The sequence below is a fragment of the Oryza brachyantha genome, chromosome 6 (assembly GCF_000231095.2).
Source record: "Oryza brachyantha chromosome 6, ObraRS2, whole genome shotgun sequence".
In the NCBI taxonomy this organism is placed as follows: domain Eukaryota; kingdom Viridiplantae; phylum Streptophyta; class Magnoliopsida; order Poales; family Poaceae; genus Oryza; species Oryza brachyantha.
In genome coordinates this window covers 1,530,996-1,549,664 of record NC_023168.2, presented here as the reverse complement: position 1 = coordinate 1,549,664, position 18,669 = coordinate 1,530,996, and the positions used below count along the sequence as shown (strand labels likewise).

General features: G+C 38.5%; 2 protein-coding genes and 1 non-coding gene across 3 annotated transcripts; 2 read left to right on the top strand and 1 right to left on the bottom strand.

Annotated features, from left to right (window-relative positions):
* Positions 1-2,857: 2,857 nt before the first annotated feature.
* LOC102702103 (translation factor GUF1 homolog, mitochondrial) lies at positions 2,858-9,171 on the top strand. The gene is made up of 12 exons (XM_006655720.3): positions 2,858-3,219; positions 3,575-4,325; positions 4,487-4,643; positions 4,740-4,794; positions 5,336-5,403; positions 5,473-5,577; positions 5,665-5,736; positions 5,812-5,925; positions 6,826-6,966; positions 7,159-7,218; positions 8,214-8,488; positions 8,572-9,171. The coding sequence occupies exons 1-11, from the start codon at positions 2,923-2,925 to the stop codon at positions 8,386-8,388; spliced, it is 1,995 nt and encodes a 664-aa protein (XP_006655783.1). The 5' UTR covers positions 2,858-2,922; the 3' UTR covers positions 8,389-8,488; positions 8,572-9,171.
* An 892-nt stretch (positions 9,172-10,063) lies between these two features.
* TRNAG-GCC lies at positions 10,064-10,134 on the bottom strand. The gene has a single exon. It is a non-coding gene; the product is annotated as a tRNA-Gly (tRNA).
* Positions 10,135-10,229: 95 nt separating this feature from the next.
* On the top strand, positions 10,230-17,936 carry LOC102715673 (carboxypeptidase SOL1). Its single transcript, XM_006656564.3, has 15 exons — positions 10,230-10,367; positions 11,011-11,071; positions 11,177-11,272; positions 11,562-11,592; positions 11,679-11,735; positions 12,782-12,877; positions 13,026-13,148; positions 13,247-13,351; positions 14,345-14,391; positions 15,534-15,659; positions 15,771-15,873; positions 15,971-16,033; positions 16,865-16,948; positions 17,149-17,212; positions 17,524-17,936. Exons 1-15 carry the CDS (start codon positions 10,259-10,261, stop codon positions 17,817-17,819), a joined length of 1,461 nt encoding a protein of 486 aa, XP_006656627.1. The 5' UTR covers positions 10,230-10,258; the 3' UTR covers positions 17,820-17,936.
* The last annotated feature ends 733 nt before the right edge of the window (positions 17,937-18,669 follow it).

The window sequence follows — 18,669 nt, the reverse complement described above, 5'->3', positions numbered from 1 at the left end:
GAGCTCCTAGCTTCACTGTGATTAGTGAACCTTTAATAACTTAGTAAACTGGTTTTCACTCGGGACTACTGCAACGTGGTGTAACGTTGAGTACTGGTTGGGCCTGTTGCAACGTGGTGTAACATTGGACAGTGTTGTGGTATTTTACAACTGTTATTTACTTATCCTTTAATGTATTCAATTACCTTTACTCTTTTTAATCTCTGTTATTTGTTTAACTGCTGTTTTATTGCAACTAACCCTAGCCTGCCCTTGTTAATCCCTATGCATCATTTATCGCCCCTTTTCCGTGTTACTTGTTGAGTACGGTGGTTTGTACTCAGCCTTGCTCAATTTTCCCCCTTCAGAGTTAGAAGTTGAGTCTGGTGGAGAAGACTCTCAGGAGTAAGCTGGTGTACCGTCGAAGCTTTGCCTGTGGACTGGAGCCGTACCCACTGGAGCTAGTCAACCTTTCTTTCCGCTGCATTTTCGTTAGATTAAGTGTTATTTTCAGTTGTTTCTAAGAACGATGGTTATGTAATCAACATTGTCTTTTTGTGTACCCTGGCTGGTCCTGGACAGGGATGTAATACACAATTAAGTTCAGAAATTCGTGTGAGGAATTTCTGGGCGTGACAGATGCCCTAGATGTGTAGGAACTACCATGACGTTACTCAGTGGCAGAGAAGATGTTGGTTGCGGGGGTGGTTGATGTGAGTTGAGCCTCCAAGTAGGCACAACGGAGAGGGGACGACGTCACGTCATTCATCGAGGTGGGCGTGAAAGGAGTCGAGGAGACACAATCGGACTCGGGCCGAGCAGCTGATGTTGTTGGCCATGTCACCATCCTTGCCCTCTCAGCCTCTCCCCTTCCATGTCGGTGCTGGAGACCACCACCCCGACACAGCTGCATATGACGCCTCAAGCTTGATGTTGTCAGGTCCAGATGGGGAAGAGGAAGATAAGACATTTCACAGGTGTTGCTAGTGGTGTTTCAAGGACATGTAGCAGCAATGCCGGCCGCCCGGGCAGACGGCGGCGATGAGAGGCGGTGCAGTGGTGCCCTGGCGAAAAGACAGACCACCGCGACGCCAAAGAATGTGTGGCGACGGAGGGGGTGATTGGTGGGGCGTATACGTGGTGGACTGAGGGCCGAGGATCAGGCATAATCCAGGGAGGTCAAAAGGGCAACACGATGGGTGATAAAGCGGTGTTTCGCGGTGAGGAGGGGTTAGCGCGACGGGGATATGGCAAGGTGAACTCGGTGATCCTGGTAGGATTGCTAGACACAGGAGTTGGGGGGTAATTTGGACCGCCAGATGAGATGATCTAACGGGTGAAGAATAGCTGAGAATGTTCCGTGTACGTTTTCTCTGGGTACACATAGAAAAGAACAAACTGCTCCTTTTTAGATTAGTATATATATATATAAACATCATATATAGAGCAACACTAATACATGCACCCCTTAGTATAAGCTATTGTCTAACCCCTCCCTTTCATAGCCTCACAACATCCCACCTCCACCCTCTTTTGAAGGCCCCAACACACCCCACCTCATTCAAAGGCTAGTCAAAGGGTTTTTCCTGTGGGACAACCCGCTTATGGTCTTCCCCATGTGTACCTAAGTCCACTCCTCGCCTCGCAAGAATTGTGCATTAAGACGATAGCTAATTCACAATAACAACATCAAAACATACCTATGATGGATCTTTTTTTAACGTTTTCAAAAAATAATATATAAGGTGAGAGATAAATTTGTTTAAAGTTTGAAATATTAAGAAATGTTTATATGATTTGTATTATTATACATTAATGCTATGGCAATAGCTGCAGTAATACTGCACCTTTTATTCAGTAATAACCCTATATTACTATAAAATATATGCGTTGATACTGCACAATTATAGTAATATCGTAATAGAAGTGTAACAACATCATAATAAAAATGTAGTAACACACGGTGTGTGAATGCATATAACTAATACATATGGGAGAGCTAAAAGATTATATTCCCAATCTTTAGTGACTAGTATCTCATTTGTCTTACATTATTTTTTAAATCGTTTTCACCACAATGGTTAAAAATGTGATTTAAAAAACTAGATCCATCATAACTATATTTTGATATTGTTATTGTATTTTATAAGACATATTACTGTATTTTTGTCTTCGTGTTACTGCACTTTTCAGTTAGACGGAGGTGGACAGAGTTGTGGTGTGGAAAAGGTTAAATGATAGGTTTGACAGATGGGATGGAGCTTTGACTAGGCTGGAAGAAGTGTTTTTGGACCCTTGAAAGATATGAGAGGTGAGTTTGGGTCTTACGAGGAGAGGGGGCATAGCATACAACCATACAAGAGAAGAGACGAAAGGAGAAGAATTTTTTGAATTTTATTTATTAAATAATTTATAAATTTAATTTTATATTTTAAAAAATCACAAAACAAACCTCCTGCCGTTCTCTAGAAGGGCGGAAAGGTGACGTGACAAACGCCACTCGGTCGCGACGAACGTCCGGAAACGGCAACACTATAAATTTTGCATTTAAGCCCTTGCTGCCCTCTGTCCTTTCTGCCCTCCTAGAGGGTGGTATGAGGTTAGTTTTGTGATTTTTTGAAATACAAAATTAAATTTGTAAATTATGTAATAAATAAAATTAAAAATTTGAAAAATTCGAAAGGACAATGGCAATGTATAAGTTTCAATTTGCGATCCAGCGGCCCGGTCTGGGCACCGCTAACTCTGGACCGAAAGAAAATCAGTTGGATTCCAAATCAGTTATGTTTGGCCCAATACGGCCCTTTATAATTTTCCAGGCCTATTAAGCCCCAAAAGCCATCCAATCAGCGGGGCCCACTCTACAGTGGCACGACGTCCCCCTCATGCGCCAAACCCCAACCAGAACCCTAGCTCCCGCCGCCGCCGCAGCGCCGCTCCGGGATGGCCGGCGCCGCCGCCGCGCTCCGGCGATCCGCGCGCCGTGTCGTCCAGCCAGAGGCGTACACCTTCCCCCGGGCGCTCCAGAACCCTGAGCGCCCCCTCTCCTCCCAGGCGTCGCCGGACCGCGCGGGGGCGTTGGGAACGGAGCTTGGGCTGTATCCACCGGAGAGGATCAGGAACTTCTCCATCATCGCGCACGTCGACCACGGCAAGTCCACGCTCGCCGACCGGCTGCTGGAGCTAACTGGCACCATCAAGAAGGGCCATGGCCAGCCTCAGTACCTCGACAAGTTACAGGTGCGGCAACTTTCAAAAATGGGGCGCGTTGAGTGTGAGATTCCGGCATTTGCAGCTCAGTTTTGTGGTTCGTGTTCCATAATCTTATTGGATGGACGCACATATTGGTATCCATCAATTTGAAGTTACTCTGAAATTTAGTCAACTTGAACCTCGTTATGATTGGTGACCACTGGTAATAGCAAAGATAATCCTTGTTCTTACTTTTTTTTTAACTTTTGATCATACTGGAATTAATTGGTGATCATAACCGGTAGTGTTCATTTTCAGTGTAATTTCTCTTATTGAAATAAAAAAAATGCAGCGTGTGCATTTGTCATAACATTTATTACATGATTATATCTGTTGTCAACAGGTAGAGAGAGAGAGGGGAATCACAGTCAAAGCACAAACCGCAACTATGTTCTACAGACTTGCTACCAGCCAGCCTCCTGCACCTGACCAGTCAGATGCTCCAAGCTATTTGCTTAACTTGATTGATACGCCTGGGCATGTTGATTTCAGCTATGAGGTATCCAGGTCGCTTGCAGCTTGCCAGGGTGCGCTTTTAGTAGTTGATGCAGCCCAAGGTGTCCAAGCACAAACAATCGCAAACTTTTACCTTGCATTTGAGTCGAATCTAAGCATCATTCCTGTTATTAATAAGATCGATCAGCCTACCGCTGATCCAGATAATGTGAAGGCCCAACTGAAGAGGTTATTTGACATTGATCCAAGTGAAGCTCTGCTTACTTCTGCTAAAACCGGCCAAGGCCTTAGCAAGGTCTTGCCCGCTGTTATTGAGCGGATTCCTTCCCCACCTGGAAACCGTGATTCACCTGTACGCATGCTTCTCTTAGATTCATATTTTGATGAGTATAAAGGGGTGATATGCCATGTTGCTGTTGTGGATGGTGCTCTCCACAAGGGAGATAAGATTGCATCAGCTGCAACTGGTCGCACATATGAAGTCCTTGATGTTGGCATTATGCATCCAGAGCTTACTCCTACTGGTGTGCTTTACACTGGACAAGTTGGATATGTCATAAGTGGAATGCGTTCAACTAAAGAAGCACGCATTGGTGATACTCTTCATCAAGCAAAAAGTACTATTGAACCACTCCCTGGTATGGCATCCCCCACCCTCCTGAAATAGTTTTTGTCATTCAATTAGTTTTAACCAATCTGATTCAGCCTGAAAAATGCTGCAGTTGGTACATAAAGAATTCGGTACTTGTTTCTTTAGTTTTTTTTTATCATATCACTATATATAGAAATATCCTTTCAGGTTTCAAGCCTGCCAGACACATGGTCTTCTCTGGTCTATACCCAGCTGATGGCTCTGACTTTGATGCTCTTAGCCATGCAATCGAAAAACTAACATGTAACGATGCGAGTGTGTCTGTTACAAAAGAAACAAGCACTGCACTTGGCATGGGCTTCAGGTATCAACTTTTTTTTTCATGTGAAGTATAAATAATAAATTCTTTTCCATTGTTTTATGCCATCATGTGGTGAAACGTACTGTAAATTTTCTACAGATGTGGCTTTCTAGGATTACTACACATGGATGTATTTCACCAGCGGCTAGAACAGGTATATTTTACTGTTTGTTTTTCAAATAATTATCAATTTATTGTTGCTGATAACAATTGATTGTGATCTTTGCATGTACTTTGGTTTGGCACATCATTATTATTTTTTGTAATTACTCACCATGTTTTTCTTGTTGATTTAACACTGAACCAAAGTGGTTTGCATCATAAAGAGCAACTTCATGTTGGTGAATTGAATGATTGATGCATGCTTCTCTTCTTAGTAATAGATTTGGAAAACAAGTAGGTTGTGCTTGCATCATGTGATGATCTAATTTCAATCTCCTCCGTCCTAAAATATAAGCATTTCTGCATTGATTCCCATGATTTTAATAATTCTAATGATTCCAGAGCCAATCAGATGCTTAGAAAGGGAATCTAATCAATTCAAAATTCAAAAATTGACCACTGAAGTGACTAAAAGAGAATCTTTTAACATCTCCTTAGTATATGCTATCCTAGGAATGCTTATATTTTGGAATGGAGGTAGTACTCCCTATCATATTTCTTGAAACTTTAATTTATTGTTTTGTCTTGTTAAGGAACATGGAGCTCAAGTCATATCGACTATACCGACCGTGCCATATATCTTTGAGTATGGTGATGGAAGGTGCGAAATTGCAATTACTAAATTATAGTTGTCCTCTGTAACCTTCTGAGCATGGATTGCTTTGTCCAGCAAAGTGCAAGTTGAAAACCCTGCAGCTTTGGCCTCAACTCCTGGAAAACGTATAGCAGCTTGCTGGGAACCAACAGTCATTGCAACTATTATTATTCCTAGTGAGTAAGATCTGCTTCCTTTCTCATACGCTCTATTGGTTCATGAATTTATACATATTTATAAACTGATGCTACCCATCCACTTTTTCAGGTATGTTGGGCCAGTAATTATGCTTTGTTCAGAGAGGAGGGGCGAGCAGCAAGAATATACATTCATTGATGCGTAATAGTTTACTCCAAAAATCAGTTTCTTAAAATATTTTTTGTTCTTGCCTTATCATTGCTATTTTTTTGTTAGCCAAAGGGCTTTGTTGAAGTACCGATTACCTTTGAGGGAAATCATTGTGGATTTCTACAATGAATTGAAAAGCATAACATCTGGCTATGCTACTTTTGATTATGAAGATTCTGAGTAAGTTTCCTTTTCAACTCAGTAAGTGCACATGGTTTGGTACGCTCTTGATTTTTTTAGACATTCAGGCCCCCTTTGATTCAATGGAATTTCATAGGAATTTTGGGAGGATTTCATTCCTATAGGAATTTTTCCTACAAAGCCCTTTGAATCAAAGGAATGAATCCTATGAAATTCCTATGGAATGCATATTCCTATACAAGTTTTGGAGGAAATTTAACAAGAGGTTGAACCTCATAGAAAAAAATCCTTTGAGTCTATATCTCTCCTCAAATTTCTGTGTTTTTCCTGCGGTCCAATCAAACGGTCATTCCTATGTTTTTCCTGTGTTTTGCAATTCTCTGTTTTACATTTACATTCCTGTCAGAATCCTATGTTTTTCTTATTCCTCCGTTTTTTCATTCCTGTGATTCAAAGGGGTCAGAAGGAAAGGCATGTATCTGTTTTTTTTTGGCATTGTCAGGTCATTATTCTTTTCTGTTTTCACTCCTTTTTTGTGATCATCATCGCGTAGACCTGTTTTATATCCCCATTCTTTAGTACACCTTTCTCGTGATTTTGTTTTTGTGATTCTTGTCTCTAGTCCAGCATACAAGGTAGTAGTCATCGAACTTTCTTAAAAAAATGCCAGGTTGTAAGCACAAACAGTAGACTCTCTTGTGAGTTTAGGCATATAATGTTTCGGCCTTATCGGAGCATTTCCTGATGATTAACATAGTATCAAATGATGTGAACTGTAATCATGTTCCGGAGATAATTTGCATTTCATGTGACTTGTATTTTCAAATTGTGTGTAGGTAATTTCTATGGTTATAATTAAATGGGTGCCAAAACAGAAAAAAATGCCAGTATGGATGTGTTTATTTTTCTTGTTTAATTTCCTTTACTGTACTTCAACAGGTACCAACAGTCTGATCTTGTTAAGATGGATATTTTACTTAATGGCCAGCCTGTTGATGCTATGGCAACAATTGTCCATAACCAGAAAGCTCAGAGAGTTGGACGAGAATTAGTGGAGAAACTGAAGAAATTCATAGAAAGGTATTCATCATGCTCCTTATTGTGGAAATCTGATGCATGGATCATGTGCTTTTAAAATCTCTTATATTATTAGGGAACAATAGACATATTTTCGATTGCTGTTTTTTCATTACTGTACCAAATGTCAAAAAATTTCACCCATCCACTACAGTCATCTATATTTTGTTTATGCTTTTTTCTCTGGTTATGTAGACAAATGTTTGAGATCACTATACAAGCTGCAGTTGGTTCAAAGGTTATCGCAAGGGAAACGTAAGATATTCAAAACCTGCTTCTTAACGAATCATGTTTATTCACTAGTTTGTTCACTTTGTCGAAGTTATTATTTGCATGCACACCACTCTATTGCAAGGGAATTCATACCCATGTATAGATACTAGATAATTTTCTGTCAAATGAGAACTGGTTTCTACTTGAGATGCACTTCCAACTAAAAGTATAATTGTGTTTACCCATTTTTACCTTTGAAGTAGAACAATTGGATATTCTCTTTGGAGCTTGGAACATCTTTGCTACTACATGTGTTCCATAATTATAAGATCAAATGTTTTGGGTTTGTCCCAAGTTTGACCAAGCTCATAGAAAAATCTAGCATCATTTAAAACACAAAACAAATATACTATAAAATATATTCAATGGTGGATATCATAAAATAAATTTGGTGTTGTAGATGCTGCTACATTTTTCTATATGCTTCATCAAACTTGAAAATGTCTTATAATATGGACTTAGTATTTTGTGTAAAGTTAATCTGGAGTTTATTTTATTCTTAGAGCCAATCAGTTTGAATAGAACCATTGTGAACTTCTATTGGTCTAAGCAGAAATGGCTGCAAATTACAAACATACAGCCTTGGTAACCTATTCCATGATCTGATCCTACTTGGTCATCTGAGAAAGACCTACTTATAATAGTAGATGCAGGACTCTCAGAGACTCAGCTTACCTTGCACTTAGTTGCCCGATCTTAATTCTGTCTGTAATGTCATTCAGTCTCATGGTAAATGCTATGTTAACTATCAGGTCCATTCCTCTTGTGTAAAAATCTGTGCATTTAAGATGTACTACCTCCGTTTCATAATGTAAGATTTTCTAGCGTATCCTAAATTCATATAGATATCAATGAATCTAGACATATATATAAACAATATACATTGGTTAATAGATGAATCTAAGCATAGCTAAAACGTCTTACATTATGAAACGGAGGGAGTACATACTTAGATATGCTATCTTGATTGCTTCCAGTCTGTCAGCAATGAGAAAGAATGTTCTGGCCAAGTGCTATGGTGGAGATATTACTCGTAAAAAAAAGTTGCTAGAGAAGCAAAAGGAAGGGAAGAAGCGTATGAAGCGTGTGGGGTCCGTTGACATTCCTCAAGAAGCATTCCATGAGCTTTTGAAGGTCTCCAATTCAAAATAGATGCTGTGCTTTAGTACTGTAGCTGTCTTAACAGAATGAAGGGTGTGTTGGGGTGAAACACAACTGCCTCTTCTAGATTTCTGGTCATCTTTTCTGAAAGGTAAGTTTTCATTGTACAGTTGTACACATTATGTCCCCAGCCTCCAGACAAGCCTGATCTCATGCCCTTTTGCTCTATTACAGGTCCTTTCTGGTTCAGTTAGTACATAATGATGTTTCTTAATGACAAGAGTCGATCAATACACCATTCCCACATTTTACTGTTGCCAAGGTTCAATGTCAACCTGAAGGGCATATTTCCATGTTGAGAAGCAAGTTATATCTTTGGTATTTTAATGGTGGTGCAACTGTAGGAGCATGGACCCTAAGAATACTCGAATCAGGTTGCATTGCTATGTGCTCATTGATTTTCACTGTACAGTAGTACTAGAGCATTGGGCGATGCTTGCTGAGGCAGCAATAGCGTCGGCGTACCTTCTGATTCCTTAATTGGCAGGACCATTTAGCTGAATCTCTTGTTCAAATTTGGTTAAGAACTTTCTGGAAGCAAAATATTCCAGCGAGAGAATAGCATTACAGTCCGTTTTGTTTGGCAATGTAAAATAATGGGTATTGTCCTTTGGCTTAGCTCCCCCAGCTCTGCTTCATGCAATTTAGCAAGTTTGTTGCTGCATGGTTTGAAACTTGTTGTGGTACCCTTTTATCATCACAATGAGAGCGTATTCAACTTTCTTTTATAGCTTTATGTAAATTGTATCAACCGGGGGCATTTTTTGCTTATAATAAGCCAAATTTTGAATTTTTAAATTTAGAGTTGATTTTAGAACCCTTTAATCATAGTTAATTTTTCAGCATTTGTTTTTTAGATCGCTAAGAACACATAAATAAAAGTGTGATTCATAAATTTAACATAGATCTAAAATTAATGACGCTAAATTAGAAAAGAAAAAAAACAGAGAGAGAAGAGAGCAGGCTAGGGGCAGGCTGAGAGCAACCTGGCTGTAACCTACGGAACCAGGCTAGGGCATATACATACGACTAAACAGATCCTATACGACTAAACAGCACCCTGCCGCAGGTGAATCCCGACACCGTTGCCGTCCGGAAACAACTCTTCCCTTCCTTTTCCTGATCAGCAATTCAGCATCCATCCGTGCCAATTTCTTCGATGATGAGATCAAATATTATCCATTGCGTGCTTGCTGCAGATCCAGGCTTTGCAAGAGGTGACAAATGGCCTGAGCAAGCATAGCCATCAATGCAGGAGGATGGGCGAGCGAGCTTGATCCCAAAGCAGCATTCGCAAACGCTTGCAACCAAACACCATCTGCAGATGAATCAGAATCACAGCCTGCTCTTCTTTCTTCACAGTGGGAAGCTGAAAGCCTGAAATCAACAACTCAGGAGGGCACCCTTTCATGGTCGATGGAGAAGACAAGGTACAGATAAGGTAACAGCGTGTGCCCTATGTATATCATGGTGTAGGAAATTTTCTCTAAGGGTTTTTTGCCATGTCAGAAAATGGAAGGCAAAATGTGCATGATTCTCTAAGCCATGTTAGAAAATGGAAGGTAAAATGTGCATGATTAGATGCCAAAAATATATAAAAACATGTTAGAAAATGGAAGGCAAAATGTGCATGATAATAAGATGACAAAATGTGAAAAAAAGGAGATGCACCAGCCGGGAATCGAACCCGGGTCTGTACCGTGGCAGGGTACTATTCTACCACTAGACCACTGGTGCAGCCATGTTTAGATTTTTTGATTAAGTTAACTAATATTCAAAATATATATACAACGTGCTCTAAGCTAAGTCAAACCGAAACTAATACTGACTGCATCCCCAAGCCTCACCAGGCCGCCCGGCCATGGCGATCTCGCGCCACCGCCTGCTCTTCCTCCTCCTCCTCCTCCTCCTCCGCGCATTCTCCTCGCTCCCCGCTCAGGCCGCAGCGAGAGGAGCCTCCGATCCGTCAGGTCTCTCTTCTCTCTCTCTCTCTCTCTCTCTCTCTCTCTCTCTCTCTCTCCTACCTTGCTCGTGTTCTCTATTCTCTTCTACAGCGTGTGGCGTCGATTGGAACGCTTCTAGAACTCGATACCATCCGCGTGGAATCTGGGTGCCGGTCTCATCCGGGGAGCTTCGGAGGATGCGAATCCGCTGGTTCGTTTCACTTTGGGGAGCTTTTCCAGCGCCTGGGATTCACTGGTGGCCTTCCAGATTGGGGTCGATGCTGTCAGTGATTGGGCAGTGATGATTTGTCCTTTCGTTTGAAGAATTTAAGGATTTTTCTTCGAACAATTTAAGCTTGAATGGGACTTGTCACTTTAGGTCTGCATCACCGGCTTAGCTTATACTAGAATCAACCCAGAACAGAAACTACCAGGTCCAATACATACTAATTATCTAATTTTTATACTTATACACTAATTAATATGATATAATTTAGTAAGAATTGGATAATTTATCTGGGTCTCGAGAGGTTCGAGGACCCCGGAAGGATGAACATAGGTTCGCCCCAAACTAGAATCTGTTGTGATAATTTCCCTGCAGTTCTCGGCTGGTAGTGCAACTGTTCATAGGTATGCAGTTCGTGACCCCATCTGTGTATTTCTTTACCAGGTACCGGTGAAAATTTTGGGTCAGTTTTGCGCAACCTGCTCCAGGATGATCCCAGGATCACGTATGTATTGATTTTAGCATTTATGTTTCATTTATTTCTTCATTGCACATTTTGCATGCCAAAGTGGGATTGAACATATTCGCTATGGTTTGGTAACAAACTTAGGGATGAATTGACTCATGGATATATGAGTAACTCAGAGCTTGAGATTGCTGTGCGTGCTGTTGGAAGTCGCTGTCCTAATATCTCCAGGATCTACAGGTACATTGTGTTATGATACTATACTTCTTGGCAATATGAGTATATCATGGTGTTTCTCAACTGCATTTAACACCCTCAGTATATATAAAGAACTGAATCATCTAGTTGGAATGTACTGTCAGCTGCAATGATGGACTGTAGCTTTTTATGGAACTTTTTGTTAATTCATCTCAAGTTTTTCTTAAAGTGTTTTCTGTTATTTTTATGTCCTTCTATATGCTCATACATTCAAACTTTGCTTACCTATTATTTATTCTCTCTTTGAGGGATTGCATGATCATGTTATCAGCATTGGAAAGAGTGTGAATGGTTTCTCATTGGTACGTAAATCAATTGGTTTTTATTTTCATTATGCTTTAGTTAATATTAAATTTGTATAAGAGAACTTTTATGGTTTCCGTTGTAGTTGGTGATTGAAATATCAGACAAGCCTGGGGAAAAGGAAGCTGAACCAGCATTCAAGGTTTGTGGTTGTGTTTCATAAAAAGTTCCCTTCATGGGTCCTTTTCTATTCATAAAACCATTACCTCGTGGAATTCTATGTAACTCCACTCTGATAACCATTACCTCATCCTATTATTTTATCTGATTATCTACTGTTGTCTAGGACACCTTTGATAGAATTAGATACACACGTGTGGAATGTCTTCAATGTCAATGTATTGCCTTTGTGACTTTGTGGGACTTATGGCCATGTTGACAACTGAAAGATAAGTCATAACAGAATGGTACAGGTGCCACTCCCCCACCCCTCCTCCACGCACACCCACACCCCGATGCCTTACCACCTGGCTATACTCCAAACAGGGGGTAAGGCTCGAAGAAAACGACCTCTAACCCATTTTCCAAACCCATCCTGATCGGATGGAATTTGAATTCTTTCATTTGCAAACTGAGGAAGTGCAGCTCCAATAAGTTTTAAAAAGAACAGCAAAAGTTTTTCAAAGGAGAAATCAGTGTCTTGCTACCACTAGTGTGACATGCTACGAAAAAACTGTAGTTTTATTGGAGTATCAGTCGTGTCTCAGGATTCCTGCCACTCTTCATGTCTAAACCAGTTCTGGTGAAGAGGAAGACTCAGTATGGAATATGTTTTCATTACGTTCTTCCCATTGCAGTCAGAGGTCCAAAACACAAGAATGACCAGAGTTCTAAAAGCTTTTTGAAACTGCTTGCTTGTGGTCCCTTTCCTTTGCCTTCAACCACCAGGTTTCCCTGACATCTTCCCCCACAATTGGCACTAGGAAATCAATGGCAGCCCAATCAAGGACCCAGAATTGTCCCTGGCCAAGCATAGGATGGTTGGGGGACCAGAGCAGAGGTGAAACAGTACAATGCCACAATGACAATTATTCTTGTGCCATTTTTGAAACAATAACCGTTTACATTTATTTTTACTACACTACAAATTTGTAAAGAACTGTCTAGGTTATCTATTCCATTGTCTATGTCAGTCTTACTGATTATATATCTATGAAGTTTGATGTATTTTTTTGTACAAACTTGCAGTTTATTGGTAATGTCCACGGTGATGAACCTGTTGGAAGGGAGGTTCTTATAAACCTTGCAAATTGGTTGTGTGATAACTATTTGAAGGATCCCTTGGTAAGCAAGATTCTCTCATTGCTATTTGCTCTTAAATTCTATGTTTGTCTGGCTATGGTTTAACACAATATATTTCCAACTGTTCTACTGAACTTGATAGAAATATATGTTAAGCTAAAAAATTTACCAGTTAAACTAATTTCTGTAGGCAACTCTTATTGTGGAAAACATGCATCTTCACATACTCCCAACGATGAACCCTGATGGGTTTGCTCTTAGAAGACGTGGTAATGCAAACAATGTTGACCTCAACAGAGATTTTCCTGACCAAGTCAGTGATGCATTATTTTCTGCTTATGTTATATTTGAAATATTTTTGTTCTTTACCTTTTTGTTTGAGCCATTCAATTATATTGTCAATGGTGGCAGTTTTTCCCCATCAACGATGAAATTGACTACAGACAACCTGAAACTAGGGCCATTATGAACTGGGTAAAACAAGAACACTTCACTGCCTCCGCTAGTTTGCATGGGGTAATTATCCTTTCCCTAGCACTTTTATACACAATTATTAAATGTAATCCCAGTTATCTTTCTGTTGGTCAAAGCAATTTCAACAAATGATGAGGCACCTCATCAGATTCCTTTTTCTGGTTGATAATCTTGTTCTTATCATGGGAATGTCCCTTTCTTATGTCTTTTTGTTAGTTTACAAGCAAAGGGAACTATTTTGCTGCTATATTGAGTTACCTATGTTTCCTTTTAATTTTGGGTGCTATTTTTACCAGTATTCTTACAGAAAATGCTAGGGTATTATGCTCTCTCTGCTATTTATGGTTTGGATGTTGTTACGTATATCAATATTGATAATGTCATATATTTGGCAACATATATACTTAACTTTATTGTATGATGTTGCTTTCTAAAAGCAAGCAAATGGGGTTGAATCAGTCCTTGTAGTTCACGAATTACTTTGGTAACTATTAGTTTCACTGAGGCAATCTTCACTTAGTCTTCAAGTGTTAACACCATTGTTTTAAGTTTTAACACAGAAAATAAAAATAGTAACATACCAGAGGGGGATATATCCTGTTTAATTAAAAAAACCTTTGTATTTCAGTATCCAGCAACTATTTTGTTAATTTATTAATTTTCTGGGTTACATTCTTATAATCTTTGAATGTTGGCATAATTTGTTTATGTTTTACACAAAAGAAAAAAGGACTGGGGGTTTCTTTTTTTAAAAAAAGAAAAAAATCTACTAAATTGCAAGCATGATAGTTGCCATTTGCAAGAAGGAAGATTTCATGTACAACATGTAAGATTAGTTTGTTTGAGTTCATGGGTTATTTATCCTACCAGAACATCTAATATTTTACTAGTGGTTAATGGTCCAATGCATGGAGTTCTATAGATTTGTTCACATTTTTAGATGACCCTTATTAATTGCATTGACTATATTTGATGGCAGTTCATGTCAAACTAGTGCCTGGTTTTCATCCATTGCCTCTGGTTTGAATTTTGCAGGGTGCTCTTGTTGCAAATTATCCATGGGATGGGTCTAGAGATCAAAGGCATTCCCTTCTTTTCATTATGTGCATTCACTTTAAGTATTCCAATTATTAGTTTTGTGTAAATTCTCTTCATCATAAAAATATCCAGATTCCAGAACAATATATTGATCAAGAACTTCCCACATTCATTAGTGTATGCTTCAAAGGTCATATGGTTGTATATATAACACCCCCATGTTTTGGTTTATACTTATAACCCAAAATTTGAATTTTCAACTTTAAATTTAAAGTTGATTTTGAGGTTTTTTCACCAAAGTTTATTTTCCAGCCTTAGCTATTAGATTGCTATGAATACGTATATAAATTTTTTATTCATAAATTATTTTTCGTTTGCAAATATGTCGTTTGGACTTTTCCATGAAAAACCCGAACCACCCCCATTTTTTTGGCTTATTGCTAATGTTAGTATTACAAATTTGATGTTAGCAAATAGTTCATAGACTTTAGATTGCATGTGGGTACCTCCGACCTCCGCCTTGTCTAGACTCCTTATGCTGTTGACTGTAATTTTCCTCTTTACAAGATCATTCAGATATCTTAGCATCATGGTAGCTAAGTTTTATGAGCAACTGATATTTTCATTATTAGAGTATATCTCTTTTGTAGATGTTGTATAGCCTTTATAACTGTACTTATCAATTGATATATAAAGCCAATAATATGGGAAGTACAACAGAGTCCTCAAATAGAGGGATAAGTACAGTTATAGTGGCTATACAATATCTACAAAAGAGATATACTCTAATATTCATTAGTCACTGCTTAGAGATGTTCCACCTGGACATTCCATAATCCATAGAATGAAACTTGTCATGAAGGTATCACACATCTAAAAATTACATTAACAGCTGATCAATAGAGGCATGGATGGAATGAGCAATCAATAGAAATATTATAGTGTCTCAGTGTTATCACATGCCTTTTTATTGTTATGTAATTTAATGTTACCCTCTATAGCAATATTAGATGATAAGCATTTTGCACGAGTTTTTGTTGGATGTGAGCTAATGCCTCATGGTCGACTGTATCTGTACTTAATCTGTTCCTCCATGCTTTGTTTTTCTGTTTCTCGCCTTAGCTTGGTACCATGATACATCTTAGTTTGAAACTTTGACATCTCACAAAGATTCTACTCCTTACAGCAAACAGTATTATGGCTGTCCTGATGATAAGACATTCCGGTACATGGCATCAGTTTATAGTAAGTCACACTATAACATGTCTTTGAGCAAAGAATTTAAAGGAGGGATTACAAATGGAGCATTCTGGTATAAAACTAGTTTTGCATTATTGCCCTTTGTCCATTTTTAAATTCATGTTAAACATTTTATTGCTGCTGCTTTTCATGATAACTAGCGATCTATGCTCTTTTTGTTCAGGTATCCAATCTATGGCGGGATGCAAGACTGGAACTATATACATGGAGGTTGCTTTGAGTTAACCCTGGAAATTAGTGACATAAAATGGCCAAAAGCAGCTGAGGTAATTTTTTGCATCTAATTATCTATTCTGCTGCCTGGCAATTTCCAGATCACTTGATAATCACTTCTATTGTGTTGTTTGTTTCCGACCTATATAGCTTCCTGTCATATGGGAACACAATAGGATGAGTATGCTTAATCTCGCTGCAAGCCTTGTGAAGGTAAGACATTTCCACAAGATTCATTTTGTTCACTGGAAAGGGTTAAGTACTATACTTCTCAAAATGAAATGGCGCCAGTTGCCTTTTCAGTTGAGGGCTTGTGGTTCTTGTAGGATGGTACTGGTAACCGATACCCACTAGGCCACGAATGGCCAAAGTTGAAAGTTATATCATGTTGGATTTCTTCTGAAGCAAGGTGGTTCAGTGTAGTTTTTGTTGGTGTATCATTCTTGACATATGATCAAGTCAACCGGGTTGTCTCGGTGTTGCATCTTTGCACACTTGGGTGACGTCATCAGCATGACTTGAAGTCTGCAGTAGCAACCTGACCCTTTTTGTCACTGTTACACACCAACATTGTTAGTAATGCACTAATTTCATCTCTAGTTTCAATCGGTATGCTTCTGGGTTCAAAGATCTGAAGAGAATAATACTTGCCAAGTCTATTCAGATGGGAGTTATTGGGATACGCTTCCTCCTATTATTTGTTAAAGCTAAGATTTAAGTCAATTAGGATTACATGCAATGCGGTTCCCATCTTGTGTTTGTATCATAGTGCAAGGCACCCTTATATTTTTGTATTTTTGTTTGGTTTTACATAAAGGGAACCCGATTTAGAGCAGAAAATTCTTAGACAGATGATAGCCAAATTTATGACACCGCCAAGGTTTATAACTTTATATAGGTAGGATTGAGATGTTCCTGTGGTGTTTGTTATCAAATAAGAGTTAAACCAAGCGGGGTGTAAGTGCGTAACCATGTCATTGTCATACTCATGAAATAGTACCTTGAATTTATTAGTTTGTTGATCATATTTGGCTATGGTTTCAGACAGGAGTTCATGGAAGGATATTTGCGGCAGATACAGGCCATCCAATACCAGGCTCACTGACGATAAAGGGGATTGGTTCCGAGGTTTTTTTTTTGGCAACATTAACCAATAATGATGTTAATAGTATTTGTGGCCTTTGGATCTGAAATATAAATTGATTTTTAGTTACAATATGTTAGAATGGATGAACTAGTAATAATTAATTAGTATAATGAAATTTATTCCATAACATCAAGGCTTATCATTTGATAGGTCCTAATACTTACCCTTTTTCTTCTTCTAGATAAGAGCTAGTAGGACTTATGGTGATTACCATCGAATGCTTGCACCTGGCGAGAACTATGAAGGTAGGGATTCTTATGTGGACAACATTAATACTTACATATATGATTATACAACATAATCTCATTTACATTTCTAAATGCCTTTTCCTTGAAAATATTGTTAAAAGTGCCTGGCAAGTGGGCACAACTGAAATTTGTGATTAGCACCAACCAATCAGATTTACTACTGACCATTGCTACCATGTTGTTAATTTAATTGATATCATATAGGCTTTTGATTTATTTAGATAATCATATAGTATGTTTGATGGTCGTTTCTAAAGCATAGCCAATGGATTATCTGTGGTCTAAAAATGTTATGGTTATCTTCTCAGTCATAGCATCTATGGAGGGCTTTAGAACAAAAGCTACACGTATTTTGCTGGAGGAGGAAGCTGTGAGTTTAGACTTCATCTTAGATCCAGGTGAAGCCAGTGGAGAAGTGAAGATGCTTCGTAACGATTGCGGTTGTCTATGTGGCGATGACAGGTTGTTTCATATGCATGGAGCTCACCTTGAGCTATATTTATTTGTTTTTCTCATTATTATTGCACTGTATGTTCTCTTCAAGAGAAGAACATCCAAATTCACCATTCACAGACACTCACCGAGACGGCCTATTGCTGTATAAAAATAAAAAGAAATTTTTCGTCAATACAAGTATGTAGCTGATCCAAGCTTATGCAACTTTAGTTCATACTTCACTGTTGTGACATTTTGAGTTTATTAATATATTGCTGAAGCAACATGGGTCCTAACTGTCATGTTACTATGTTGTTAAAAGGCATCAAGCTTAGGCTATGGATCACGGAGAAATATGCAGTGTGCTTGCACGATCAATACTAAATACCACTCATTCTGGGAAGCCAGATCCAGATCGAAATCACAGGCAGCCACAAGCTAGCTCGATCTCCTTGGTTCCTTATCCGCTTTTTAAATTGTTTTATTTATATATTTATTTTTTAAAAAATAATATATATATATATAATTTTCAATATTTATAGAAATATAACCCTAACTTCCTCTATGAGCATGTTTTTTAATAAACACCCACATAGGTGTTAAGTATGATATGTCAGTGATATATTTATGGTCGTAAGAGAAGTTACATTTGGACTCACGCCCCTCTAGAGGGCGAGAAAAGTCTAAGCGAGTAATTTCTTGTATAGTTTGATAACAGTGCTTTAACAATTGTTAAATATTGTCATATGAAGTCGGATTGAGTCAAATTGGATAACGAAATTGTAGAGCTCGAAGAGATCTAAAACTTTATGGGTGACAATATTTTCATTTAAAATCATTTGGAGAACTAGATTTTAGTTACAAAATTTCAAATATGTTCTTAGAGAATTTAGATTTACATTTCATTTAAAATCCTTTAGTTGCTTGATTGTATTTTTTTTTCTTAATATTATTTTTAATTTAGATTTTAAATGTTTGTATGTTGTACTCCTTTATAAACTCTTATTTCCATAATATTT